The 24,362-nt window shown below is 36.8% G+C and overlaps 3 protein-coding genes across 3 annotated transcripts; 1 reads left to right on the forward strand and 2 right to left on the reverse strand.

Moving 5' to 3' along the window:
• The first annotated feature begins 268 nt into the window (after nucleotides 1–268).
• Nucleotides 269–874, forward strand: LOC147550025 (uncharacterized). Its single transcript, XM_086668410.1, has one exon. It carries the CDS (start codon nucleotides 269–271, stop codon nucleotides 872–874), a length of 606 nt encoding a protein of 201 aa, XP_086524536.1.
• Nucleotides 875–5,408: 4,534 nt separating this feature from the next.
• Nucleotides 5,409–6,973, reverse strand: LOC147550026 (uncharacterized). The gene has a single exon (XM_086672582.1). It carries the CDS (start codon nucleotides 6,850–6,852, stop codon nucleotides 5,692–5,694), a length of 1,161 nt encoding a protein of 386 aa, XP_086528708.1. The 5' UTR covers nucleotides 6,853–6,973; the 3' UTR covers nucleotides 5,409–5,691.
• Nucleotides 6,974–8,649: 1,676 nt separating this feature from the next.
• Nucleotides 8,650–11,896, reverse strand: LOC147550027 (ubiquitin-conjugating enzyme E2 variant 1D-like). The gene is made up of 4 exons (XM_086670544.1): nucleotides 11,667–11,896; nucleotides 9,770–9,909; nucleotides 9,565–9,690; nucleotides 8,650–9,043 (listed from the first exon to the last, which is right to left on the reverse strand). The coding sequence occupies exons 1-4, from the start codon at nucleotides 11,698–11,700 to the stop codon at nucleotides 8,903–8,905; spliced, it is 441 nt and encodes a 146-aa protein (XP_086526670.1). The 5' UTR covers nucleotides 11,701–11,896; the 3' UTR covers nucleotides 8,650–8,902.
• Nucleotides 11,897–24,362: the final 12,466 nt, after the last annotated feature.

Genomic DNA, 24,362 nt, shown 5'->3' on the forward strand with positions numbered 1-24,362 from the left:
AATTTTAGATTTCGGGGCTAAAGGACAATTTGACACTCAAGTGTGAAATTAGTCAACCAAGAATCATAAGAGTATGATCAGTAAAATGTTACTCACCCAGGGCGACGAGTTAAGGACATTGCCAAAGTACGCTTAATTTTGAAGGAATGGGATCTTTGAATTATATTATTCTTAGGGGACAATAAATACAGAATAATATAGGCAAATAAGAATTATGTCAGGATAACAAGTTTAAATCACTTTCGCGTTTCTTACATGTAGTTTAATTATGACAAACAACAACATCTTCAATCTCCACACCGTGATTGTGAAGTTGGATGACACCTACTTCGTTCAATGGGAAAGAAATCTGAGAAAGGTTCTCGGAGCAAGAGCGGTAGTATTGGACACTCCAATCCCCATACTTTCAGATACCTCTTCTGATGAAGAGCGTAAGCAAGTAGACATTATTCGAAGGAAGTCAGCGCCAGTAACCGGCTTAATGTTAATGTCCATGGAAGGGAAATATCAAGATATGTTCATTGACATAGAAGCATACACTATAATTCGACAACTCAGAGAAGTGTTTAGAACACGATGTCGAATAGAGAGATTTAGAGTCAAAATGGTAACACTGGAGAAACGACTTGAGAAAGGGAAACCATTTCGTCACCATGCTTTGGAAATGATTGATCACTTCAAAGACATGAAATGGATGGGATCTCCTATGGCAGTCGAACTGGCGATTGACATCATCATGCGTTCACTAGACGATAGTTATCAGGATGTAAGAGCTAACTTTGAGCAAAAGTTTGGAATAGTTTCCTTTGAAAGTCTACTCGCAATTCTGGAAGTTGCTGAAAACAAAATCAGCATACCTAAAACTGCAGAATAAATTCTTAGTGTTCAAGAAGGTACTAGAACGGAAACGAAAAACGTTAGGAGAAAGAGACATTCTGGCAGAAGAACATGCAGGAGAGTGCCAAGACCCATAACTATCCTTCCTAACAATAGTTGTCTGTTTTGTGGGAGCACATCTCATATCTGGATAAAAGATTGCACATGCTGTAAGGAAGAGCTAAACAATGTAGCTGAGAATTACGACTAAGGTATAAATATTAAAAGTTCGTTCGGTTAAGTACTTTTCCTTTAAGGTATTGGATACCTAAAAAGCTCTTTTCATTATGAATGATAGGAGCAAATGGGAGTTGAGTATTTAATGAAGAAGGAGATGAACCGGTCAAAAGCTAAGGAACAAGAGTTGCTACAAAAGCTCAAGAAGGATCATAGACTCCATAGGCATTACTTTAAGTTAGTTTTAGTTTTCTTTTTTCTTTTTCCGAACATCGACTCTGTAATAAGATTATGGAGGTAAATAAAGTATTTAGTATTTTATGATGTTCTTAAAAGATGTCTATTTAACTTTTAAGTAATTATACCAAACGATTCAACTTAGTTATTCTAATCAGGTCAAATAAATTTGAAAGAACATGGATGAAGCTAAAGTTGCTTGGTCACGTATTTCTCAACGATAGTTAATCATGGTTCCAACAAAGAAATTTGACAAGATCTCTTATGACAAAATAGAGGTCAATTAATCATTAAAACTTATGTTAGACATGAGACTGTGATTAATGTGACTAGAATAGACTAAGTACTATATTGTAGGAAAAGTTTTAGAAACTAAACCCAAATCAAGTAAATAATCAATTTGACCAAAAATTATGATGAGATCATAAGGTCATTTAATCTTCCAAAAATAATAGTCTAATACACATCTGCCGACCCACTAAAACCTAGAAAAGCTATAGTGAATAAATGATTCCATACAAGTATGGATTTTAGAAAGAGTTCTAAAACTAGTCATTTATTCAAAAGTCTAAATCCTTTTAGACATAGATTCTTCGGATGAAGAATAACGGGGTTTTTTTTTCACAAATCATCAAAACAAAATTAGATTGTTGCTCTCGATGGTGTCTTATTTAAAAGAGGGGTCTTTTAAAGAAGACAAGTGGGAGGAAAATAAATATTCGAATGTTTTCAAATAAGAGAAACAAATAGGAGCAAAGAAGTTACTCGCTATAATGGGAGTAAGGAATTACTCGCCGTGAAACTTCTTAAGGAGTTAAGGAGATCTCTCGATATTTGCTCATAACCCCGGGTGAGTCCTCGGAAGAAGACTCACACAAACTGTAGCAGAACCACTCCGAAATTAGACTGAGAGTCTAAAGAGATAAGATTAAGATTGGGTTTCTAACATTCGTAAAGAAATTCAAAGAATTCGATTTCTTATAATGATTAGTCTTGTTCGACAAGAAGGTAAGTGGGAGTGAAACAAGATTGTTTTAAGTCCTGTATGTAGGAACATACTGGGGTTGAGAAAATCATTAGGAATGTCAAAACAGTTAAAGAACTGACTCAATAGGACAAAAGACGAGGGTAAATTAATGAGGGAATCGAAGTCTATACCAATAGATCAAAGAGATGATGAGACTCATTCAAAAGGAGTTTTGAAAGAGATCAAGATAGAAAAACTCTTAGAGAGAGATTCTGCCCTTCTCGCATGAAAACTGTCAAGCAAAATTCGGAATTAAGAAATTCTGATAAGCAAATTAAAGAAAAACATGAGAGAAATACTTATGTCTAAAACATGAGATCGATCATGAAGATGATTGATGTTTACCCGAACATCTAAGAAATACTTAGAGTATAAAAGATGTCGTCACCCATAAAGGTCAGAGAACGACCTAGAATGCTAGGAGCATCCATGATTAAGTAATCTGAAAACAAAAATTGAAGAAAGTCATAAAAGCAATCTTCCGAAAATAAAGGTAAGAATCTTTTAGGAAGGACAAACAGATGAAAAGGAGTATTCATGCTGGGAGTCGTTGCTAACTCTACTAGTGAAGAAAGTAAAGTTAGAACTTAGGAAGTGTTAGTTTCAGTTTAAGAAACTGATATTATCATAAAAGCTTATGAAGACGTTTTTAAGCACGATAATAATAAGCGAAGGGAAAATGTAACTAAATTGTCACCTTAGAATGAACATAGAAGATGAACAAATCTAAGGAATTAGGATCAAGGTAGAGAATCCTAAGAGACTTGTAAAATTGAGAACGTAAAGAAGTTTACGCGGGTGCTCAAAATTTACAAACTCTTGTTATCCGAAATAAACTCAGTTTATTCCATCATCTAAATTTTGGTTTAGAATTTAGACGAAAAAGTCCAAAATAATGGAGTGTTCTAGGTAGGTTTATTAAATGCGTGATCTAATAAAAGAGACCCTGCTAAGTGAACATGGAAGCACACCATTATATTGTCTCTAGTCCAGGTCCTTGTTTGGACAACAATGACTTAGGAAGACTAGCATGAGTGATTGACAAGATAGCGTTGTTTCTTGGGCTATGGGAATAGGAGTATTCAAAGTTAACTTCGTGGGTGTATAGATGATACACTGAAAACCAGCCAAAGTGAGAGTACTTCACGAGTTAAAGTCATGAATTGTCATAACTCTCATTTAAGCAAATTTGAGAGATTCCTCAAAACATGAGTACTCGCTCAGTTTATGTAAGGAATGTCGAACTTTGGTACCGTTAAACGCCAGCAGTAAAAAGAAGCTATAAAGGCGGATTACTGGGGGAGACAGGATAGACATGAAATTGAGTGGGAGTGCAAGAATGGAATATGTCTTCCTGAGTAAAATCAGGATAAAGTATCTCCGGGCCACTTGATGAGAAACAACTGAAAAATGTATGGTCGTGCTCAAATGGATTAAGAGTTAATCATTTGACTTGACAGTTTGTTCTCGGGATCAAGAAAGTCTGATAAGTATGACATATCAGATGAGATATGAAAAGACATGGGAATCGAGCATTGCACTTGTTCCAAGTACAAGTGGGAGACTGAAGGATATATTCCCTCGGCCTAAAGGAATAGTATCCTTCTGAAGGAATGTCCTTCGACCAAGATGTCAATGCATACGATTTGGCGAATGGGATCATGATGACCTTAGACGGAAGATCATTAGTCCGGTCGAATTAGGGGTCGTAACGCTTAGCTAGAAGCCAACTACGATCGTCGGATAACTTCGGTAATCTGCGGCTAACATAGACCGGATCCTACAAGGGTTACACATAAGAGTGATGGTTTGAACGGAGAGAAGTGACTAGTGAAAGATTGGAAAATAGGTGGACTGGATCCATTATTAGTAAGTCCATATGGTTTGGAAGAGTCCGGATAAAAAACAGACATAAAGGAAGCTCCGGGAAGGCTTTAGGAGGGTCGGCCATACGATGGCCGACCTAAGCAAGGGGCCAGTCATCTTATGGACGATTAAGCCCTAAGTGGGCCGGACAAGTAAGCCCATAAAGGGCTATGTTGGCCGGCCACACTAAAGGTACCTTAAAAGGGTGTTTTGAGAAAATACCTTATAATTAGGTTTAGGAATCCTAGTTTGGGTCAAACACCTATTCTAAGGATTTTTATATAAGGACCTAATTAGACAACCTAAAAGAGGAGAAAAAAAGTTAGTAAGAGAAAACCTAAGCCAACTGAAAAGATGTTCAGTGTAATTTCTCAAAGAGAGAGAAAAGGAGTTTCTCTCAAATATCTAGTCAAGAAGAAGGAGCTCTTCATCTCAACCTTCAAGAAGGTCCTAGCTGACTCGAAAGAGGGAGTTCAAGTTATACACTCGGTGTCTCAAGTAGAGGAGCGACAATTGGAGCTCTTATCTTCCGAATACTGGTCGGGATTTAGTTCGTGGGAAAACGATTAAAGGTAATCATCTTTCCATTCTAGTTCATTGATTAGTCATGTATATCGATCCTCGCAATCTAATGTTAACATATAGATGTTTGAGATTCCGCATAAAACATTAGATAGTGTATTAGATACACAAGAAACCTAACATTTCATTCGGAACTCATCCTTGGAAACATCCACCGAAGCATTCAATGGGAATGCTTCATACTCTTGTCCCTCCATTGGCATGCCTAGTAGGAGAGCAACATCTCCGGGAGTGAAATTAATCATCTTCCCTCCGATGTTGAAGGCTTGGGACTCTTTACTATAGGTACTCAATATATCAAAGATTGCCTTGTCAGGATTCACGTTTACATTTTCTTTTATGAATTTCCTACTTGCGAGTGAATTAAAGAAGCACCCAAAAGGGGAAGCCCACAACATCGTCTTTTGTTCCTATGTCATGTCCATATTTACCTACATGACATGAATACATTCTACTATTTTTTTCATCAATTGCAGCATGAGAATAAACGTAACCTGTTTCTAAGGTAATCAGTAATTTTTTCATATAATGTTGTGTTGTCCAATTCCTTTCCGGGTCTCTAATTGAAGCTAGTATGAAGAGCTCGGGGATATCCCCGTAGTCTTTTATAAATTTACTTTCCATCATAAAGAGAAGCAAGCAAGAACACAACATATTCTACCAATTATAATGAACAATTTCAAATACAAATTACAACGATAAAGAAAAGAAAGAACTGAGGCGATATGAATCGTCTCGATCAAATAACCCGAAATCAACCTAAATCAGCTATTCAAACGATTCAAACATCACAAGTCAAGACAAAAGGAAACATTTTGAAATTTGATGGGAGTGAATTCAAGCCTTGAGTTAGAACAAACACTATCTAAATTTAACCCCCCCAAACAGATGTTCCCAATTCAAAATATCAAGTGGATCTAGATATACTACTGACCTTGGTATACTTTCAACAATTGAGGAGCTTCATCTCCGTATTTAAACACATACTTGTTTAAGAATGAATCCTCAGACATACTTAATACATACCTAATTTTAAAATCTTTATTGATCAACCCTTTCGAAATAAGAACTTGAAGAACTAAATATCTAGGAATTATCCTCTTCTCTAAACTAAGCATAAGAACAGACGGGTGTTTAGCTAAAAGAGAAGAATTATTACCCATTTTGTTCACTAAGAAATCCATTATCGCCGTTATCTTCTCCTCCGATGCCATCATACAATATGGTTGTTTCTTGAATGCCATCAGAATTTCATCTTCAGACCAACCCCATTTCCTATAAACATTCAATTTCGATTCCCTAGTTGACTTACTCATTGATACCAATGCATGGATAGCTAGAACAAATGTTAACTTTAAAGGATCAAAACCCGCTTGTTTGAGATCCATTACCATCTTCTGAAAGATGTTAGTATTTACTATTAAAGCTCTTGGTTTGGTTATGAATAATTGATTGATATTGGATTCTGGGACATTTTGATTTCGCAGAAGTTTGATATTAGGCACCACTGTCTTATTAAGATCTCGTAGGAAAATCCATGAGGATCGTTTTAGGGCAGCAATGACATTTTTGTTAGTATGAAGAGTGTTTTTGAGGTAAGTATAGGAAGGAATAAGATGTTTTTCTACGCTTCGTTTGAGAAGATCTGGATCACGTGATAAGATTTTTGCAAGGTCGAGACCAGAAAGTCCAATTGAATTATAAAAATCCAATTTGGGTTTTAGGGTTTTGAGAGGATCTGATGAAAGTATCCCAGGACGTATACTAATAAGCTTGAAAATGTAGGGTTTAGTAAAACCATTGTTTTCAAGGAAAGTGATGACTGAATCTGGTTGAGAAGAGGTTTTGAAACGAAGTTGTTTAGAAGCAGAGATGGCTTTATCTTCTGAAAACCCACATGAATTTATGAGGTAAGAAACTATAAAAGGAGAAGAAGAAATGGTTTGATTTGTGGAGGAGGAGAATGATTTAGGGAAAATTGGAGAAGGGTTTTGAAGAAGAAGGGAATATAAGAAATGGGTTGTTGAAGAATTTCCATTAATGATTTTTCTGTGAAGTAGAACTGTGTTTCGAACAGAAAAGAACATTGAAGAAGAAGAAAGATATAGAGGAGCCAGAATTTAGAGAGAGAGAGAGAGAGAGAGAGAGAGAGAGAACTCACTGCCACTGGTAATAGGAAGGGAGGAGGAAGAAACCTTCGATCGATGGGATTTGAATATATCTGCTTCTGGTTGGGAAAATTTTCACCCCTGCCTTTAATAAAATGAAAACTTTTTAAAGGCCACCAAAATTGGGTATTTAGGTGTTTTTTTTTTTTTTTTTTTTTAAGCCAAGGGAACAATTTCCATTAATAAGTGAATAAATCACAAAGTTCAACAAAAAAAAAAGTGAATAAATCACAATGTTTACATGGATGAATTCTTATTTCTCTCCTCTGAAAACTTCATGAGAGTTAAATACCTTTAAATGCAAAGTGCTTCACGAAGGGAAAGAAATTAGACTAGACATAGACACTATTGGGATCCTAAAGATCCGAGAAGAGAGACCCTAAAGATCTGACAAAAAGAATCCTGAAGATTCGTGAAAGAAGACCCTAAAGGTCTGACAAAAAAAAGAAAACAAACGAAACACCGCCATTGTCGCCGGAAACCGTCATTGTCGCCGGAAAACCGCCATTTGTTGTCGGAAACCCGTCCTTGTCGCAGGATAACCGTCTTTATCACTCCACCATATCCATCATTGTGTAGAAGATAAAGTCGAACGAAACACCGATTATAGCCTTCTCCATTTCCATGAAGCAAAGAATCTTATATTTAGATTGATTATGATTGTGTTATATCTGCCGTTCTTAGACCCCCAAGCCGATTGATTGCCATCCACCAAAGACCTCTTTAGGGTTCAACATGTGATGGTGATAATTAATGTGATGGTGAAATATCCACATGTGATGGTGATAATCAAAATACAAACTGTTCGCCGATGGAAAGAATTGAGATCGACTGAGTCGCCTGACATCGTTGATGGTGTTATATCTTTATTAGAAAACAAAAAAAAAAAGAATCTGGCAAAGGGAAGACCCTTCGCCGGAGAGGCAAAAGCCTCCCTGTAAAGAACGAAGCAAACGGTTATTAAAGGATTGTACTTTTTTTTTTTTAAATCATTAGTAAGAGGGCCGGATATTTAGGTTTAGACCCTTCAATTTCACTCCCTTTCGAATTAATTTGATACACCTATTGTTTCGGCCTCCTAAGGAAGCTGATTGTCCATGTATTAATGGCCTTCAAGAATGACAAAACGTAAAGGTAGGTGTGTGAGGGTGCTTCAATTTTATTGTTGAATGGTAAAACAACAAAAAGAACTAATCCATGATAGTCCAATATTGAGTGAGAGAAGGACCGGAGCCTAAAGTTAGGTACACGTAACACGCTCAATCTCAGTAAGTTAAGCGTTTTGAGTGAGCTCGTAGAATCAATAACTAATAAGCTTTGAGACATTACAAACCATTACAGATAAAAGTAAGTAAAATTTTGACTTTAGACCATTTTGCTCCATAGCTTTCAATCAATTGTTCATTTTCGATATGGAAAAGGAGGGTTTTTATTAACTTTTTTTTCCTCACTTGTAGAGACACTTAAAAATTCATTGCAGAAATCAGAAATTAACTAAAAATTCCAATATGATGAACTTGTAAAACGGAGAAACCTACTACTACAATCAGCCTGGGAGACAATTCTCAAAATGAAACACAAAATAATCTTTCGGAAGCTTTAAATTTACCTGACTTCTTGTTATTCATAAAACTTTAATGACTTATCTTATTTTCCTTTGGATTATAAAGGAAAAGAAAAGCAAACAAAACATTGAAGAATACTATTATGTCAATCTGCTCAAGAATGTATCTTTCATATTCATCAAACAACCTAAAACACAGTTTTAATTCAAGTCCAAGAAAATGGAAATGGGCATCCACAGATAATGGTTTTCTAGACACTTAAGGTTTACACCTTGACCTTGAGCCTTTCTTTTGTTAACTTTCATAGGAAAGACACAGTTTTACAAACCAGATATGGCTATAAGCCGATATGCCATTACATGCAACTGATTAGTTTATGGTATCGATCTAGCCTTCTTCTACTACTAGAAGTAGGTACCTTCAGGAGGTTGGACCAGTTTCCGGTTGTGTGAGGTCGACATCTCTTTTTTCAGTTGCGTCAATATGTCCTCCATTGTGTACTCCCGCTGCCAATTTGCCAACATCCCAAACTTTCTTGGTTCTACCTGCAGATGTTAGATGGTATTATAGCTCAGTGTCCATAATGAGCCAAAAGGTGAAAGAGAGGATCAATTGGTTTTAGACTAAAGGGCAGTCTTATGTAATAGTAGACGTCGCTTATGGGAGCGTCTGCACACTGCGCTTTAGGTGCAAGCTCAAGCTTAGTAAGTGATGAGGCCTTCCAAGTGGCTTCTGGTGCTTCTGTTAGAAACAAAACCCTGAACGTGCGGACAATGGCGATAATCCTTACGCTTAACACTTGTCTTACTATTACAAATAACAAATAAAGGAGGATTGCAAATGAGAAACGGGTCGCTGATATCTGGTTGAAATAATGAGAATTATGGACACAAATACAATCACTGAAACTACCTAGAGTCAGGATGGTCTTACTAATTTTCGACCTGTGAGGAGGAGACAAAAACTGGGGCAAGCTTTCAAGTGCGAAGACAACTATACATTTACAATGTGAAAACATAAAGAGTCAAAAGAAAATCCATGGCATTAAATGAGCTTGACCACTTACCACTCCAGTGTCATGGTTCACGCAAGTCATGTTGATCCGTGAATGAAATCTAACACTTGGAGGCTTCTCTGGGTAGTCTTTGTCACAGAAAAGCTTCAATTGATAAATGCGACCTTCATGGACAGACTGAAGAGAACTAATGAGCTTATATTATCGTCTACCTCGAGAACTAAAGAAGACGAGCAGGTAAGTTTTAAGGGCTTACATTATGGGGACCAATTATGGTACCCGTCCAAGAACGCATGTAAACATCATCTCCGTCATCCATTCCGTAGCTAACTGTGCCATCTCCAATACCCTTTTCGCCTCGCTCAAGTTCCTCCAGCAATCTGAAGTTTCTTGGGACTGCATAATATATGCACACATAGACACACATATATCCATAAACAAAACTCAAGACATAAAAGTGGGAACTGAAGAATCTCAAATAGGTTAGCCAAAGACGCATTATATAATGGAAGAATGCGAGCTGAAGTTGATATTGGGTGCTCCACAATCTGTTATTCATGGAGCGATAGGAGAAATACAATCTTCAGATATGATCAAGATGCAGATACATTCTAGGCTTTTGACCCAACTCATTGAGAGCCTATAGAACTCAAAAACAATGTATATACGTAAGGACTTATAAACGTTGACATCTGACTTCAGGTTTTCCATGTAAAATGTGTAAAGCTTCGCGATAATCCCACCACTATCTTATTTGGGATTATATGGTCAGATGAAAACACATTGTGGTCAATTAGCAAGTTTGGTTTTTTAAGCCAAGCTATAACCATGTTTACATTAGCTAAAACCAATAAAGGGAATGCTTCTTTTAGTATCGTCAACCATGCCCAATACACAGATACTCATACACTCGAGTTGGGCACTTGGTTACTCGTCCTGAACACTCCTAGACAGTGCAAATGGTATTATGTGTGATGTTTATATTTTGTGAGTACTTGCACATTCATTCTTTCTAGGAGTTAGGACAAAAATTCAAAGGTAACAACGTCATTTAAGAAATTTATGGTTTAACATTAGACAAATAACTGCACATTCATTCTTTGACCTTAAGGAATGATAGACCATTTTCCATGAGATAGGCTTGGTCTATCCACTACGCCGATCCGATCCACGTGTTACTCGGTGGGTAGGCCAATCCCAACTACTTAGCAAGCAAGATCGCAGTACAATTACATCTTTTTCAATTTTTAGTTGCAGACTTGCAATATAATATTAGAACGGGGTTTGGATTCGGGCTAACTAATACCAACCGTAGGCTGCTCCCCACTTGGGCTACTGCGAGCAAGGCTGTTGAGACTTCAGCCAAGTATGGGTATAAAGGTTTACTTACCAAAATCCTTAGTTGGACGAGCTTAAGTAGGGTGAATTACAAAGTGGAACTAGCTCCCCAACTTGATAACTTGTATATGTATATGCTTATCAAGTGGAATTATCCAGACACACAAAAAACAAAGTTAACCCTTTTCTCTCACTTCAGTGAGAAGATCGAAAGCAAAGAGGAAACAAAACCTTTTTATCGTATTAAGATAAAAATTCAGAATATCTTTAATTGGAAAAAAAACTAAAAAGTAAAGAGAATCCTACCTATATAGTTTACCTAAATTTGTTGATCAATTCAAAGAAACACCTTATCAAGCATGAATCCTACCCCTTATCAAGCATGAAAATAAATCTTTCTACTCAACCTCTAAGATAACACATCATGAACATAAACGCATCAAGAAGAAGACTGGAGTTTTTTTTCTAAGTAGATGGTAAATATGGACTAAAACCAAAAATCATGAACATATAAAGTGAAAACCCATTAAAAAGAACATGATTAGAACATATATCAAAACCCATAAGAAGAATTTAAAAAAGAAAATTATAGCCTGAGAAAACTCAATTATTCCACAAGCAGAGAATAAAAAGAGAATCAAACACCCAAAAACACAGAAACCATGAATCCAAAACACAATTGAACAAAACCCATTAAGTATCTCACATAATAAACAAATTACAAGCAAACATATCAGAACAACAGAAACCTAACAATCAAGAAGACCTCAAAAACCCCAAAAGAAGAACAGATTTGGGGAGGTTAGATTTCTTACCAACAACACCAGATCCTCCGGACCCAAACGTCATTTTTGAGGAAGAACTGTAGTTTCCGACGGAGTAGATAAGATCCGATGAGAGCTAGAGATAACGGCGATAGAGAAATTGAGGAAGTGGGGAAGAAGGGTAGAGAGAGAAATATGGGCTGTGGGTGGAGTTGAAGGTGAGAATAAAGTTGGATTCTTTTCCGTAAAACATTTTAATTCGGTCATTAATATTACGTCACAAAAAAGAAAGAGGAAAATTTCTTTCTTTTCATTTCTAATTAATATCTTGATTTTGTCCACATAATTGCAAGGATTACAAAGTAAGAGGAGGAAAGAAAATATTCTATTTGCAATTTGGACTAATTTAGAAATGATATATTTGGAAGATTACACTTCGGTGTGACTTTTGGCAACGCTTTTGTGGTGGCTTCTCGTTACACTTTTTGGTGACATCTGCGATGCTTTGGGTTGTCTTAGACGATGCTTTGGGTTGTCTTAGACGATGCTTTCAGTGTTTCTTTTTGTGACGCTTTTAGTATGTTCAGGATGTTTAGTATGACTTTTCAGGATGTTTGGTGAATTTGGGCGACACTTTGTTATAATTTATTAGCAATGATTGTGGAGTAGCTTCTAGCGACGCTTTTAGGAGATACTTTCCATGGCGCTTTCTTAACAGCATCTGAGATGACTTTTGATGATGTTTTTTGGGGTGACTTTTGTGATATCTTTCAGGCGGACTTCTTGCGATACTTTTGGCAACATTTTTGTTGGTGACACTTTTAAGTGACTCCGAACCTTTTGAAGTGACTTTTGTCGGTGGTATGGGATGATTTTTGTAAGAGATTGAGGTTCTAGGTGACGGAAATAATGTACCTATATGTTTATTTATAAATGTAAAGTATTACAATAGATGGAAACAAATAAAGCGAGTTAATGTAAATATAGAAATATCCCTTAATTCAAGTGTATCAAATCCTTTTATATTTTGTAGAAAGATGTTTAACTTTAGAGCTATTTTTTTTGCCCCTACTTTGTGACCAACTTCTTTTTTGGCCCCCTACATTTTATAAATTCAAATACGTCCCCCTTTTTTAATGTAAATGTCATAACTGTCCTTCATATAAATATTTATTCAAAATAATGTTAATTATAAAACATGAATTTCCACCTCACTTCCACCTCACCTCTCTCTCTCCACCTTACCTCTCTCTTTAACTCACCTCTTTCTCTCTCCAACCCACCTCTCTCTTTTCCGATGAAGGTCGTCGGTCAGAAAAGTTTTTTATCTGTGACTTGAAGGTCTGTTCTTGAACAGACTACCTCCGACGGAGTGTTTAGAGAGAGAGAGATGAGAGAATTTTTTTTTTTTAATAATAATTTTTTTTATGACATTTACATTAAAAAAGGGGGTCATCTTTGAATTTATGAAAAATAGGGGGCCAAGAAGGAAGTTGGTCTCAAAGTAGAGGGCCAAAAAGGAAATAACACTTAACTTTAACAACATGTTTGGTGTGGCTTTTGACAACCCTTGCTATGTGATAATTGAAGACTTTATGTTAATCATTTTTAGCAACGTTCTGTGCGGAACGGTGCCGTACAAACAGAAATTGGCACCCCCTCTCTGTTCCAATGACTCCCTTCCTTCCTCCCCCAAATCTCTTTCCCCGACTCTCTCCCTCTTAATCGATGTCGAAATTAGAAGAGGGAAATGAGGGAAACTCTGTTTTTTACAGGGAAAAAAGGATGGAGAGTAAGAGAGGACAATGCATATGATTCTATGACAAGTTATACTCAAACTGATGTCTACAAATCAGAAATAGATATAATTGTTAGTGTATACATAGCTTTATGAGGGTCTGTTTTGTAATTACTAGCTTTGAGTGAGACATCATTGTAATTATCCCTTCTCTACTTCATTATATAAAGAATGGTTGCCTTACTTTGTGGGTATGCTCAATTTCACCAACTTACATGGTATCAGAGCCGCCTCCCTAATCCTTTTTGGGTCTTGTGCTATTCTCCTTCTTCTTCTTCCTCTTCTTCTTCTTCTTCTCCTTTCTTACTGTTTCATTCATGGCTGACTTCACCATTAATACTTCTTCTCCTACCAGAAATTCTTCATTCCCTACCTCCTCAACCACTGTTTCAACACTACCTACTCTCACTAATATTACAAATCTCATCTCCATCCGGTTGGATAACACCAACTATTTGCTATGGAAGAGTCAGCTCCTTCCAATCTTACACTCTCAAGACCTTTACAAATTTGTTAATGGCTCTTACCCACCTCCACCTGAATTCATTACCTCCTCCTCTGAAACTTCTTCTGTCTCTTTACCTAATCCAGACTATGCATATTGGTATAGAATCGACCAAATGCTTCTCTCCTGGCTAAATGCCACTCTTATTGAGCCAATCCTCACCCAAGTTCTTGGCCTAACTTCCTCTCGAGCAGTCTGGGAATCTCTGGAGAAAAGTTTCTCCTCCTTCAACTCAGCTCACCTCATGAACTTGAAACTCCAGCTTCAAACCTCTAAGAAAGGTTCTCAAACTATCTCTGAGTTTCTTCTTCGACTAAAGGGTATCACTGACTCTTTAGCAGCCATAGGCCATCCAGTTAGTGATGATGAACTGGTTCTTATAGTTCTCTCTGGCCTAGGTCCTGAATATGAGGGGTTTGTAACCTCCATTACAACTCGTTTAATACCTCCCACTTTCTCTGAGCTTCACTCTCAGCTTCTTACTCGTGAATTTCTTCTTCAACTTCTCCAGACCAATACCCCACAACCCACTGCCCTCTTCTCTCACACATCTCCTCCTCCTCATTCGACCACTCAGTCTTACCCTTCTCGTGGTCGTGGTTATTCAACCAGAGGGAATCGAGGTCGAGGTTCTTACTCAGGGAGAGGAAATTTTCGCCAAAACTCATCCTTTGTTCTTGGAAAACCCCCTGATCGATCTCCTATCACATGTCAATATTGTGGTCGTATTGGGCATTCAGCACGTCAATGCTTTCATCTGACTCGTCAAAATGATTTATCTACATCTTTTGCTGTTCTTGGGATCGACTCTCTTCCTCCTGATCCAAATTGGTATGTCGATTATGGTGCAACATCTCACCTAGCATCTGACAATGCTTCTCTTAGCTCTCGTTCTGAAATTCATCCTCTTGATCAGGTTATAGTGGGTAATGGCTCGGCTGCTTCTGTCTCAGGAGTTGGTAACTATAACTTAACACCTACTTTTACTCTTACAAATGTTCTTATGGTTCCCTCATTTAAGAAAAATCTAATCTCCATTTCTCATCTCCTTCGTGATTTCAACTGCAAAGTAGTTTTTAATCGTGGCGGTTTCTATGTTCAGGATCTTCTATCAATGAAGATACTACTCGCAGGCACGATTGAAGATGGATCGTTTCGTGTCTCCACTGCCCCTGCTCCTTCTCTTCCTTTCTCTCTCTATGCAAAATCAATGTCAGCTGGTACTCGAGCAACACCAGATGTTTGGCACTGTCGGCTTGCCCATCTTCATCTCCAAAATTTAAATTACCTAATTAGTAATGATGTACTACCTGTAACTTCTTCTAAAATGAGCAAATCTATTTGTATTGGATGCGTTTCAGGAAAACATCATCAATTTCCTTTCAAACTTGTTCAACATTCCTCTGTTCAACCTAATGAGATTATTCATAGTGATGTTTGGGGGCCATCACCTGTTCTCTCTAATTCTGGTTTTCGATATATGTTGCTTTTAATTGATGATTACACTAGATTCACATGGGTTTACTTCATGAAGAACAAATCTGAAGTTCCATTTCATTTCAAAAACTTTAAGGTATTTGTGGAAAAACAATTTTCAAAGCCAATTAAAACACTTCAATCAGATGGGGGAGGAGATTATATCAGTAATGATTTCTCTCAATTTCTTCTCACTAATGGTATTCAACACAGAAAATCTTGTCCTCACACCCCACAACAAAATGGGATTGCTGAACGGAAAATCCGATATATTGTAGAAACCTCTCTCTGTCTTCTTCATCACTCCTCTATTCCCAAAACCTTCTGGCCAGAAGCTTTTCAAACTTCTGTGTATACCATTAATCGATTGCCCACATCGGTTCTAAATAACAAATCCCCATTTGAAGTCTTATTTAATTTGAAACCCGATTACTCCTTTCGAATTTTTGGTTGTCGATGTTTCCCTCTCCTCACTCCCTATCGTTCTTCGAAGCTTGATGTCAAAACAAAACCCTGTGTTTTCTTAGGGTACAGCTCTCATCACAAAGGTTACTTATGCCTTGATGAAAACTCGTCCAGGATCTACATCTCTCGTAATGTAATCTTTGATGAAAATCTCTTTCCCTATTCTTCTCCTACTTCCAGTTCGTCATCTTCCTCAAGCAAACCCTATTCTCCTCTTCTTTTGAAATGGACGGTTGCTGATCAACCTCTCTTATCAAATCTTGGTCGTCCAAATCCCTCACCTTCCAGCGACCGTACTAACTCAGCTTCTTCACCCACTCCAAGTGTGCCACCTGGTTTTGAAAATTTTCGTCCTTCTGGACCACTCAGTAACACGTCATCTGCTCGAGGGACACCACATTCCCCTTCTCAACGGTCACCTGTCCTCAGTCCCTCTGTGGTCCCTCGACAAAACGTTCTGTCTAATGTTATTCCACTTGTCCCCATTACTCCTCGTCTAGCAGTCTCAGCTGGCCTGCCTACAGACGTGGTCCCTGCTCCTAACGTGTCTACTAATAATAATCCCAATCAGAGTAGTGTCCCCCACGCGTCCACTTCAATTCCGCCTTCTTCCTTTTCTGAAATAATCCCTACGAATACTGATTCGCAAAACCCTAATTTTGTTTTTCTCCAAATTCAATCAAACTCTTCTCAACTTAATCCCTCAATTCCTTCTTCCTCTACTCATCCAATGATCACTCGCAGTCGAGATGGCACAGGAAAACTCAAAATTCTACTTACCACTAACAAATCTTCTTCAGATGTTTTATTGTAGGAACCTAGCACATTTGCTCAAGCCTCGAAGATAGCTCACTGGAGAGCTGCAATGGAAGATGAAATTCAAGCGTTGCACAAAAATGGAACATGGTATCTCATTCCTAGAACACCTAATATGAACTTAGTAGATTCAAAATGGATTTATAAAGTCAAACAGCGACCTGATGGCTCTGTTCTTCGCTACAAGGCTCGTCTTGTGGCTCGTGGATATACTCAACAAGCAGGAATCGATTATGCTGAAACATTCAGCCCAGTGGTTCGACCAGAAACGATTCGAACAGTTCTATCACTAGCAGTTACAGGGAATTGGGAAATTAGGCAATTGGATATTAAAAAAGCATTTCTCAATGGTGATTTGCAAGAGAGTGTCTTCATGACTCAACCGAAAGGGTTCGTCGATTCAAGGTTTCCAGAGCATGTCTGCAAATTAAACAAAGCTTTGTATGGATTAAAGCAAGCTCCTAGGGCTTGGCACAAGAAATTTAGTGACTGTCTCCTTCGGTTGAAGTTTCAACAATCCATCTCTGACTCGTCTATGTTTTATCTTCGTCTTCCTCATACTCTAATCATCTTACTTCTCTATGTGGATGATATAATTGTAACAGGGTCCTCTTCTTCAGATATACACAAACTTATTCATCAGCTCAATCGGCAGTTTGAATTGACTGATATGGGGCAGTTAAGCTATTTTCTAGGAGTGGAGGCTTCAAGGGATCATCACACACTCACATTAACCCAAACAAAGTATATTACTGATCTCCTTCATCGATTTGGTTTAAATTCTTCCAAACCAGTATCTACTCCAGTCACTACTGGCACTAAATTATCAAAATCAGATGGTGTTCCTCTGGATGATCCTCAACTATTTCGAAGCCTTGTAGGAGCTCTTCAATATCTCACATTAACTCGACCTGATATTGCTTACTCTGTTAATCAGGTCTCTAAGTTTATGAACAAACCTTCATCAATTCATCTCATTGCAGCTAAGAGGATACTTTGTTATCTCAAGGGTACTATTTCGAATGGTCTCTGTTTCCGACGAGCAACCAGTCAGCACATAATTGGATATTCCGATACTGATTGGGCTGGTTCGCCGGATGATCGTCGCTCCACCTCAGGCTCATGTGTCTATCTTGGTCCAAATATCATTATATGGACATCTAAAACCCAACCAACAGTTGCTCGGTCTTCAACTGAAGCAGAATTTCGAGCAGTCTCTCACACCTGTGCTGAAATTCGATGGCTTCATAATATGCTTCTTGAATTGGGAATTTCTAACTCCTCTACACCAATCATATATTGTGATAACATAAGCACAACATATCTTTATGTCAATCCCATCCTTCATTCAAGAACGAAACATGCTGCCATCGACTTTCATTTCGTTAGAGAACAAGTCAAAGCAGGCAACTTAAAAGTTCACTACATTCCTGGAGATTCACAAGTAGCAGACGTCTTCACCAAAGGTCTTTCATCCACCAGGTTTAATGAGTTAAAGGCCAAGCTCTCACTTGTTAATGGCGTTCGGCTTGAGGGGGGGGGGGGTGTTAGTGTATACATAGCTTTATGAGGGTCTGTTTTGTAATTACTAGCTTTGAGTGAGACATCATTGTAATTATCCCTTCTCTACTTCATTATATAAAGAATGGCTGCCCTACTTTGTGGGTATGCTCAATTTCACCAACTTACAATAATCTCAATCTCTTCTGGTAAGGAAGCATTTCATTGTTGATGAATTATAATAAGGTTTCAGTTTACTTTTGTTTATAATTTCCCAAATTCCTCTAGTTTCAAATTGAATAAATTTTTTTTTTACATTGATTAACAAATTTGTACCACTAAGAAACTTTGCCAAAGAAAACCTTTTTCTTTTCTTTTTTCATTGATATCCTAAACACAGCTAGTTATTTGAGTATAATGTAGTAGTTGAATATGCTTAGTGTTTGATAAATTGTTTATTCCATTCGCAAGTTGAAACTTGTTCTCAACTTGGGCGTGTTTTTTTTTTACTTGTCAGTCATGTAAGTGAATATCATGTTAATATTAGCATTTCATTACCACTCGCCTCCCTCTCCTCCGTAAAATATAAGATCATCCTGGCGACGTAGTTATTTAGTATTAAGAAATGTGGGGCACTAGGGCCAAAGATGGTTACACATTTATAATTTACAACATTACAAAAATGCAGGAGAGCACTTTGAGATGAATATATCTTTGCCCAGCCAAAAGTTGTAGGTTCAACGAACCACATCAAAGAATCAAATTGAATGTTAAGATTATTAGGAAGAGATCTCGAATAATAAAGAGGAAGGAGCATAGAAGTCTAAAGCAGCAATAGTAAAACATTAGGATTGTCTTCTAAATCGTTAAAACATTATGAAGTTGTCTTATCTGTGAAAATCAATAACAATAATCATAAAGAAGGAGGAATAGGAGAAACATTGTAGAGGCTATGAATCTCATTCAATTAAACTAGGGTTACAACTTAACAAATATATACTAATGATAAAAGACTAAAAGGTCCTTAAAGGGCAAATTACTAAACAACCCCTAACTATTACATATATTATTCTAACACCCTCCCTCAAACTCACGATGCGATTTTGAAAAGTATCGAGAGTTTGCTAACTAAGCAACGAAAGCGTGGAACCGAGTGTGACTTGGTGAACAAGTCACTGCTAAACCAAATACTGCAAATTACTGCAAAACTGCTAAACCAAAATCCAATATCCGATACTGTCAACCAAAGTCCAATATTGGCCACCGAAATCCAATATCCGATCCTACCAACCAAAATCCAAAAACTCGATGTTGCCAACCAAAATCCAATATCCAATACTGCAAACCAAAATCCAATACTGCAAAACTGCTAAACCAAAATCCGATACTACGAACCAAAATTCAATACTGCAAATTACTGCCAAACTGCAAACGGAGAAGATGCAATCGTTGAAGAGAAGAAAAATGCAAATGCAATATTGCCCAAAGGAGGAAGAATTTGCAAATGCAATATTGCTCAAAAGAAGAAGGAAGAAGATGCAAATGCAATGCCCAAAGGAGGAGGAAGAAGATGCAAATGCAATATTGCCAACATTCAAATGCAATACTGCCAACAAGTTCAATAACAAATCCAAAACCACTTTCAAATTTTCAGTAACACCACCTCCTCCAAATTCTAAAACCACCTTATCTAAAACCACTCAAATCAAATCCCAACCAAAACTACCATTCAATTACTTCTTAAACCATTCAATTTCATTACCACCAACAATTTCAAACCGCCGAAACCACTCAATATTACCATTCAATACTATTTAATACCATTCAAAACTACCAATCAAATCAAAACAGGCATTCAAAACTAAACCACCTTCTTCTACCCCCAAAAATCAAAACAACACCAAACAAACTAGCTAAACAAATACGAAGAAGAAGTGAAGTAACAATACCAGATCTGTAACGAGAAAATAATTTTTCTGCGGAAGCAAACGATCTCTTGAAGAAAATAATTTTCTTGCGCAACCAAACGATCCCTTGCAGATGATAATTTTCCAGCTACCAAATCAAATCCAAACGGTCCCTTAAATAAAGCAAATCATCCTACTCCCAAATCCAAACCGGCCACCAACAAAATCAAAATTAAAAACAGCTTTCCTTAGATCCAAAACCGTCAACAAATCAAAGAGCCATGGAGAACTCCAACCAAAACTCACAAAACGGCACTTCACAATCACAACCAGCTATATCTTCCTTGTACCACCTTATGCAATTTCCAAAACCACCCAAGTGAAACCCTAAGTGAAACTTACCCACCTTTAAAACCAACCAGCAATTTCCAAAAACCGCCTATTCTACTTTAAAACCAATCCCAGCCAAAACTACTAACCAAAAACCCCCTTACCCAATCTAAAACCACCTTCCAATGTTTACCACTGTCTTCAGGTTCCTTCTCTTCACAAAACAAATATACCACTGTCTTATATACCATACTACTAACACATCTAAACCACAAAGACCATTTCTTTTAAATCCCACCTTCATTCAAAACTGCCATTACAACTTCCACCTTTTTTTTTTTGTTGAAGTTACAACTTCCACTTAAATCTAAGTGCCAGATCCAAAACCACGTAAGTGCCAAATCCACACCTAAGGGCCAAAATCCAAAACAGCACCACCCAAAATCCCAAACTATCTGTTGAATCCAACCAAAGCAACACTAGCCCCTTCTTTAAAACTGCCTGAATCAACTAAATCCAACTAAAACCGTTTGAATCCAACCAAAACAAAATAATACCACTCTTCTTCTCCAAACAATAACGGCCTAAAACAGAACTACTCTTCAAAACCCCTACAAATCCAACTCGTCAAAACCGTCAACACCAAAAACCCAAAACCACCTTCATCTTCTCCACTCTTCTAGCTCAAGCCATAGAAAAACTTCAAGAACCATGCTCTGATACCATGTGAAAATCAATAACAATAATCATAAAGAAGGAGGAATAGGAGAAACATTGTAGAGGCTATGAATCTCATTCAATTAAACTAGGGTTACAACTTAACAAATATATACTAATGATAAAAGACTAAAAGGTCCTTAAAGGGCAAATTACTAAACAACCCCTAACTATTACATATATTATTCTAACATTATCAACCACATCATATATACTCTGTTTGTGATACCCAAAATAGTTATAATGGTTTGTTTTGCTCGACGGGGCAATTGCAATACATATATATATATACACACATATGTGTGTGTGTGTGTGTCTAATAGTTGCATCTTGCAGGATGCTTGTATTTGATCGTCAAATCAGCATCGTTCATTGCATTCCACAAATTAAAATGCAAGTATTATCTTGTTGTTTTACCCACCAAGACAATTTTGTATTAAGAACCACCGGACTTGGTAAATTTTCAGGCTTCACATTTTAGCGGATGTCGTAGCCTTTTTGGGTGGTCCAAAAAGGATTATTTGCTTGGGACGGCCAACACCACATTATTTCTTCGATGAATTCTTAGTTCGATATCCTGCATTGGTATGTATATACAAACGCCTTGACTAGTTTATATTTTATTCATTGTTTTAACTACTCTGTTTAATATCACACACACACACACATATTACATATACATGTTCTTTTGCCATTTATCGTAGGGCAGTCCGAGTAAAATATATTTGAACTCATTGATGCACACCGATTTCCTAATTAGGTTCTTTTTGAACAAAAATCATGACTACTTTCAGATCAACTACTCAGTTTATTGTTACAAGCAAGAACTGTTTTTCCCATCACCCAAGCGGGTCGATTTTGACTTTTGGGACATATCCCCATCTGAAATTCAACCAAAATTTTAATTAGTACTTAACTCAGTTGCAGACATTACTCAACCTATTTATGAGCCATAAATATAGATGATCTATAAATACATATATGATAATGACTATAGTGGTTTTGAGGTGTTGGAGTTTACTACTAATGCTTAAGTATAATACTTACTTGATGCAGAAAAAGAAAAAACAGTTGTTTATTCTGATTGGATTAATGCTTCTTCTTTTCTTCTCAACTTTTACTATATTTTACTCTAGCTTATTAGATCTTTTCTTAGATATAAGAAGAAATGTTTGTCTTATTTTTGTTTTTCTTCTTGTATCAATGCTCTCACCCATAAACTTTCAATACCATCAATTGTATTTCTAATGCGGAGTACGTTGGCTTTTATCTCTTTGTCTAAGTAGTTGGGATCGAAAGATCCACCTCCATTACTTCGGAATCTGATCCAAGTCTAGGTAGACTGAGTCGAGGCAATGTCAAACCCCCCGAGTTTATTAGTTGGTACATGTATATATATATATATGTATAATAGTTCGTAAAAATTCACTCAGATCAATTGGAATTTCATCTATTTTTTTTTCAAATTGATGCGTCTCTTGTTGTTCTTTTCGTTCTATAGTGTATGTAACTGAGGTACTTACTAGTTACCCCTCTATCGATTTTAGTGACGGTCGCTTTTGTTATTAAAAACAAAACTTATTAGGATACCATTAATTACTAAATTTGATCACATTTGAGTACAAATTAGAAAGGGAGGAAGAAAACCTACTTTGACATATATATAATACAAACAGAAATTTAGAGTAGATTTCCATGAGTCAAACCGTCCAAGCTTTTTAGATTACCTACCTTTACTTAGATAAAATAGTCAAATTTGTCTGGTTATTTGATTTTGACTCGGATTATCTATCTTATTATGGAAATACCATTATGATCTTCATTGTAAAATGGGTTCTACTGCAACCCATTGTTTTGGATTTTTAAGCTAATTTAATTGGTATACTATTAACCGTTTTTGTTTTTTCTGAAAGAAGTATTCATTTCATTAATGACGGAGTAAATTCCAAACATCTCACATGACTTTGATTAAATCATGTGAACACAAAAATAAATAGATAAATTCTATTCCTCCCTCCATTTTAGTCTCTCCCCCGGTCCTCCGCTGATGTGGTGACATATTACAGATACTTGGATCTTTTAAAGGTCATAGGAAACCCCTAAAAGACTATACCAAGACCGTTGAAGGCCATTACAAGACATAGAGATCTTTACTTCATTTATACTATATAATCACAATTTTTTCTACATACGAGTAATAAAGACCGCCCCTATGAATCGAGCCCATAACCTCTTGAATTTAAAAATACTGCACATTGAACATAGCAAATAGCGGAGAAGTTAGAGAATTGATGAGTCTGTGAATTGAGGTTGTTGATCGGAGATGAGATTTTCTTCTTAATGTCACATGCTTTGAGTCATCTTGATGTGGAAAGAAGTTAATACACAACTTCATCCGCCCTCTACTCTTCCACCATAATTTATAAGATAAACAAATTTAGTTGCCAATTTGCCATATTAGGTGGCTAAGTTATCAAGTTGAATAAAATTCAAGTGAGACAAAAAATCTTGTCGATTAACGTTTGATATGTTTGAATATGATTTTTCACGAAACTTTTCTTTTCAATATAGTTAGAAAAATTAGGGATGACCACATTACCTAGATTCTGCATCTTTGAAAATGGAACCTGAAACCTTTAAATTTTTGAATTTATGTCAACTCTTTCAACCATGGAAGGGTTGACATGTTGGATCTTTTGAAAATAGGTTAATGACATGGCTGTAGTCAATTTCTTTTTTATTATTTATGAAAAGGTCAAAATAGTCAAAAGTCAACGGATGTCACTCTAATTGTTTTGATTCTACTGGTTTTTTTAACTAGGTACCCTTTCTTCCCATCTTTCTATGTCAAGTCCCTACATTTGTGAATGAGAGATGGGAGGAGAGTGTTTATATTCAATATTTCTAGAGAGAGAAAGTTAGAGAGAGAGTGAAGATGAAGGAAGGAAAAGTTGAAGATGAAGGAAGGAAAAGTTGAAGATGAAGGGAGTAAGGTGGAAATAAATATGTATTTATCAAATGACGTTATACCTTCATTATTATCAACCGTCTCAATTACTCTTGCATTTAATTGTTTGGGATATTTTGCAAAAGGGGCAAAGTAATGTTCCAAGTGATGAGTTTGGAGCACAAATTTGAATTTTTTTGAGTTTGGAGCATTGACTAACTTTCACTTAATTTTCCATCCAAAGATAACAAAAACTAACTTTTTAACTTAACTTTCCATCCAAAGT

This window comes from Eschscholzia californica, unplaced genomic scaffold (assembly GCF_041429995.1).
Source record: "Eschscholzia californica isolate CP2 unplaced genomic scaffold, dmEscCali1.0.p SCAF_3, whole genome shotgun sequence".
NCBI lineage: Eukaryota > Viridiplantae > Streptophyta > Magnoliopsida > Ranunculales > Papaveraceae > Eschscholzia > Eschscholzia californica.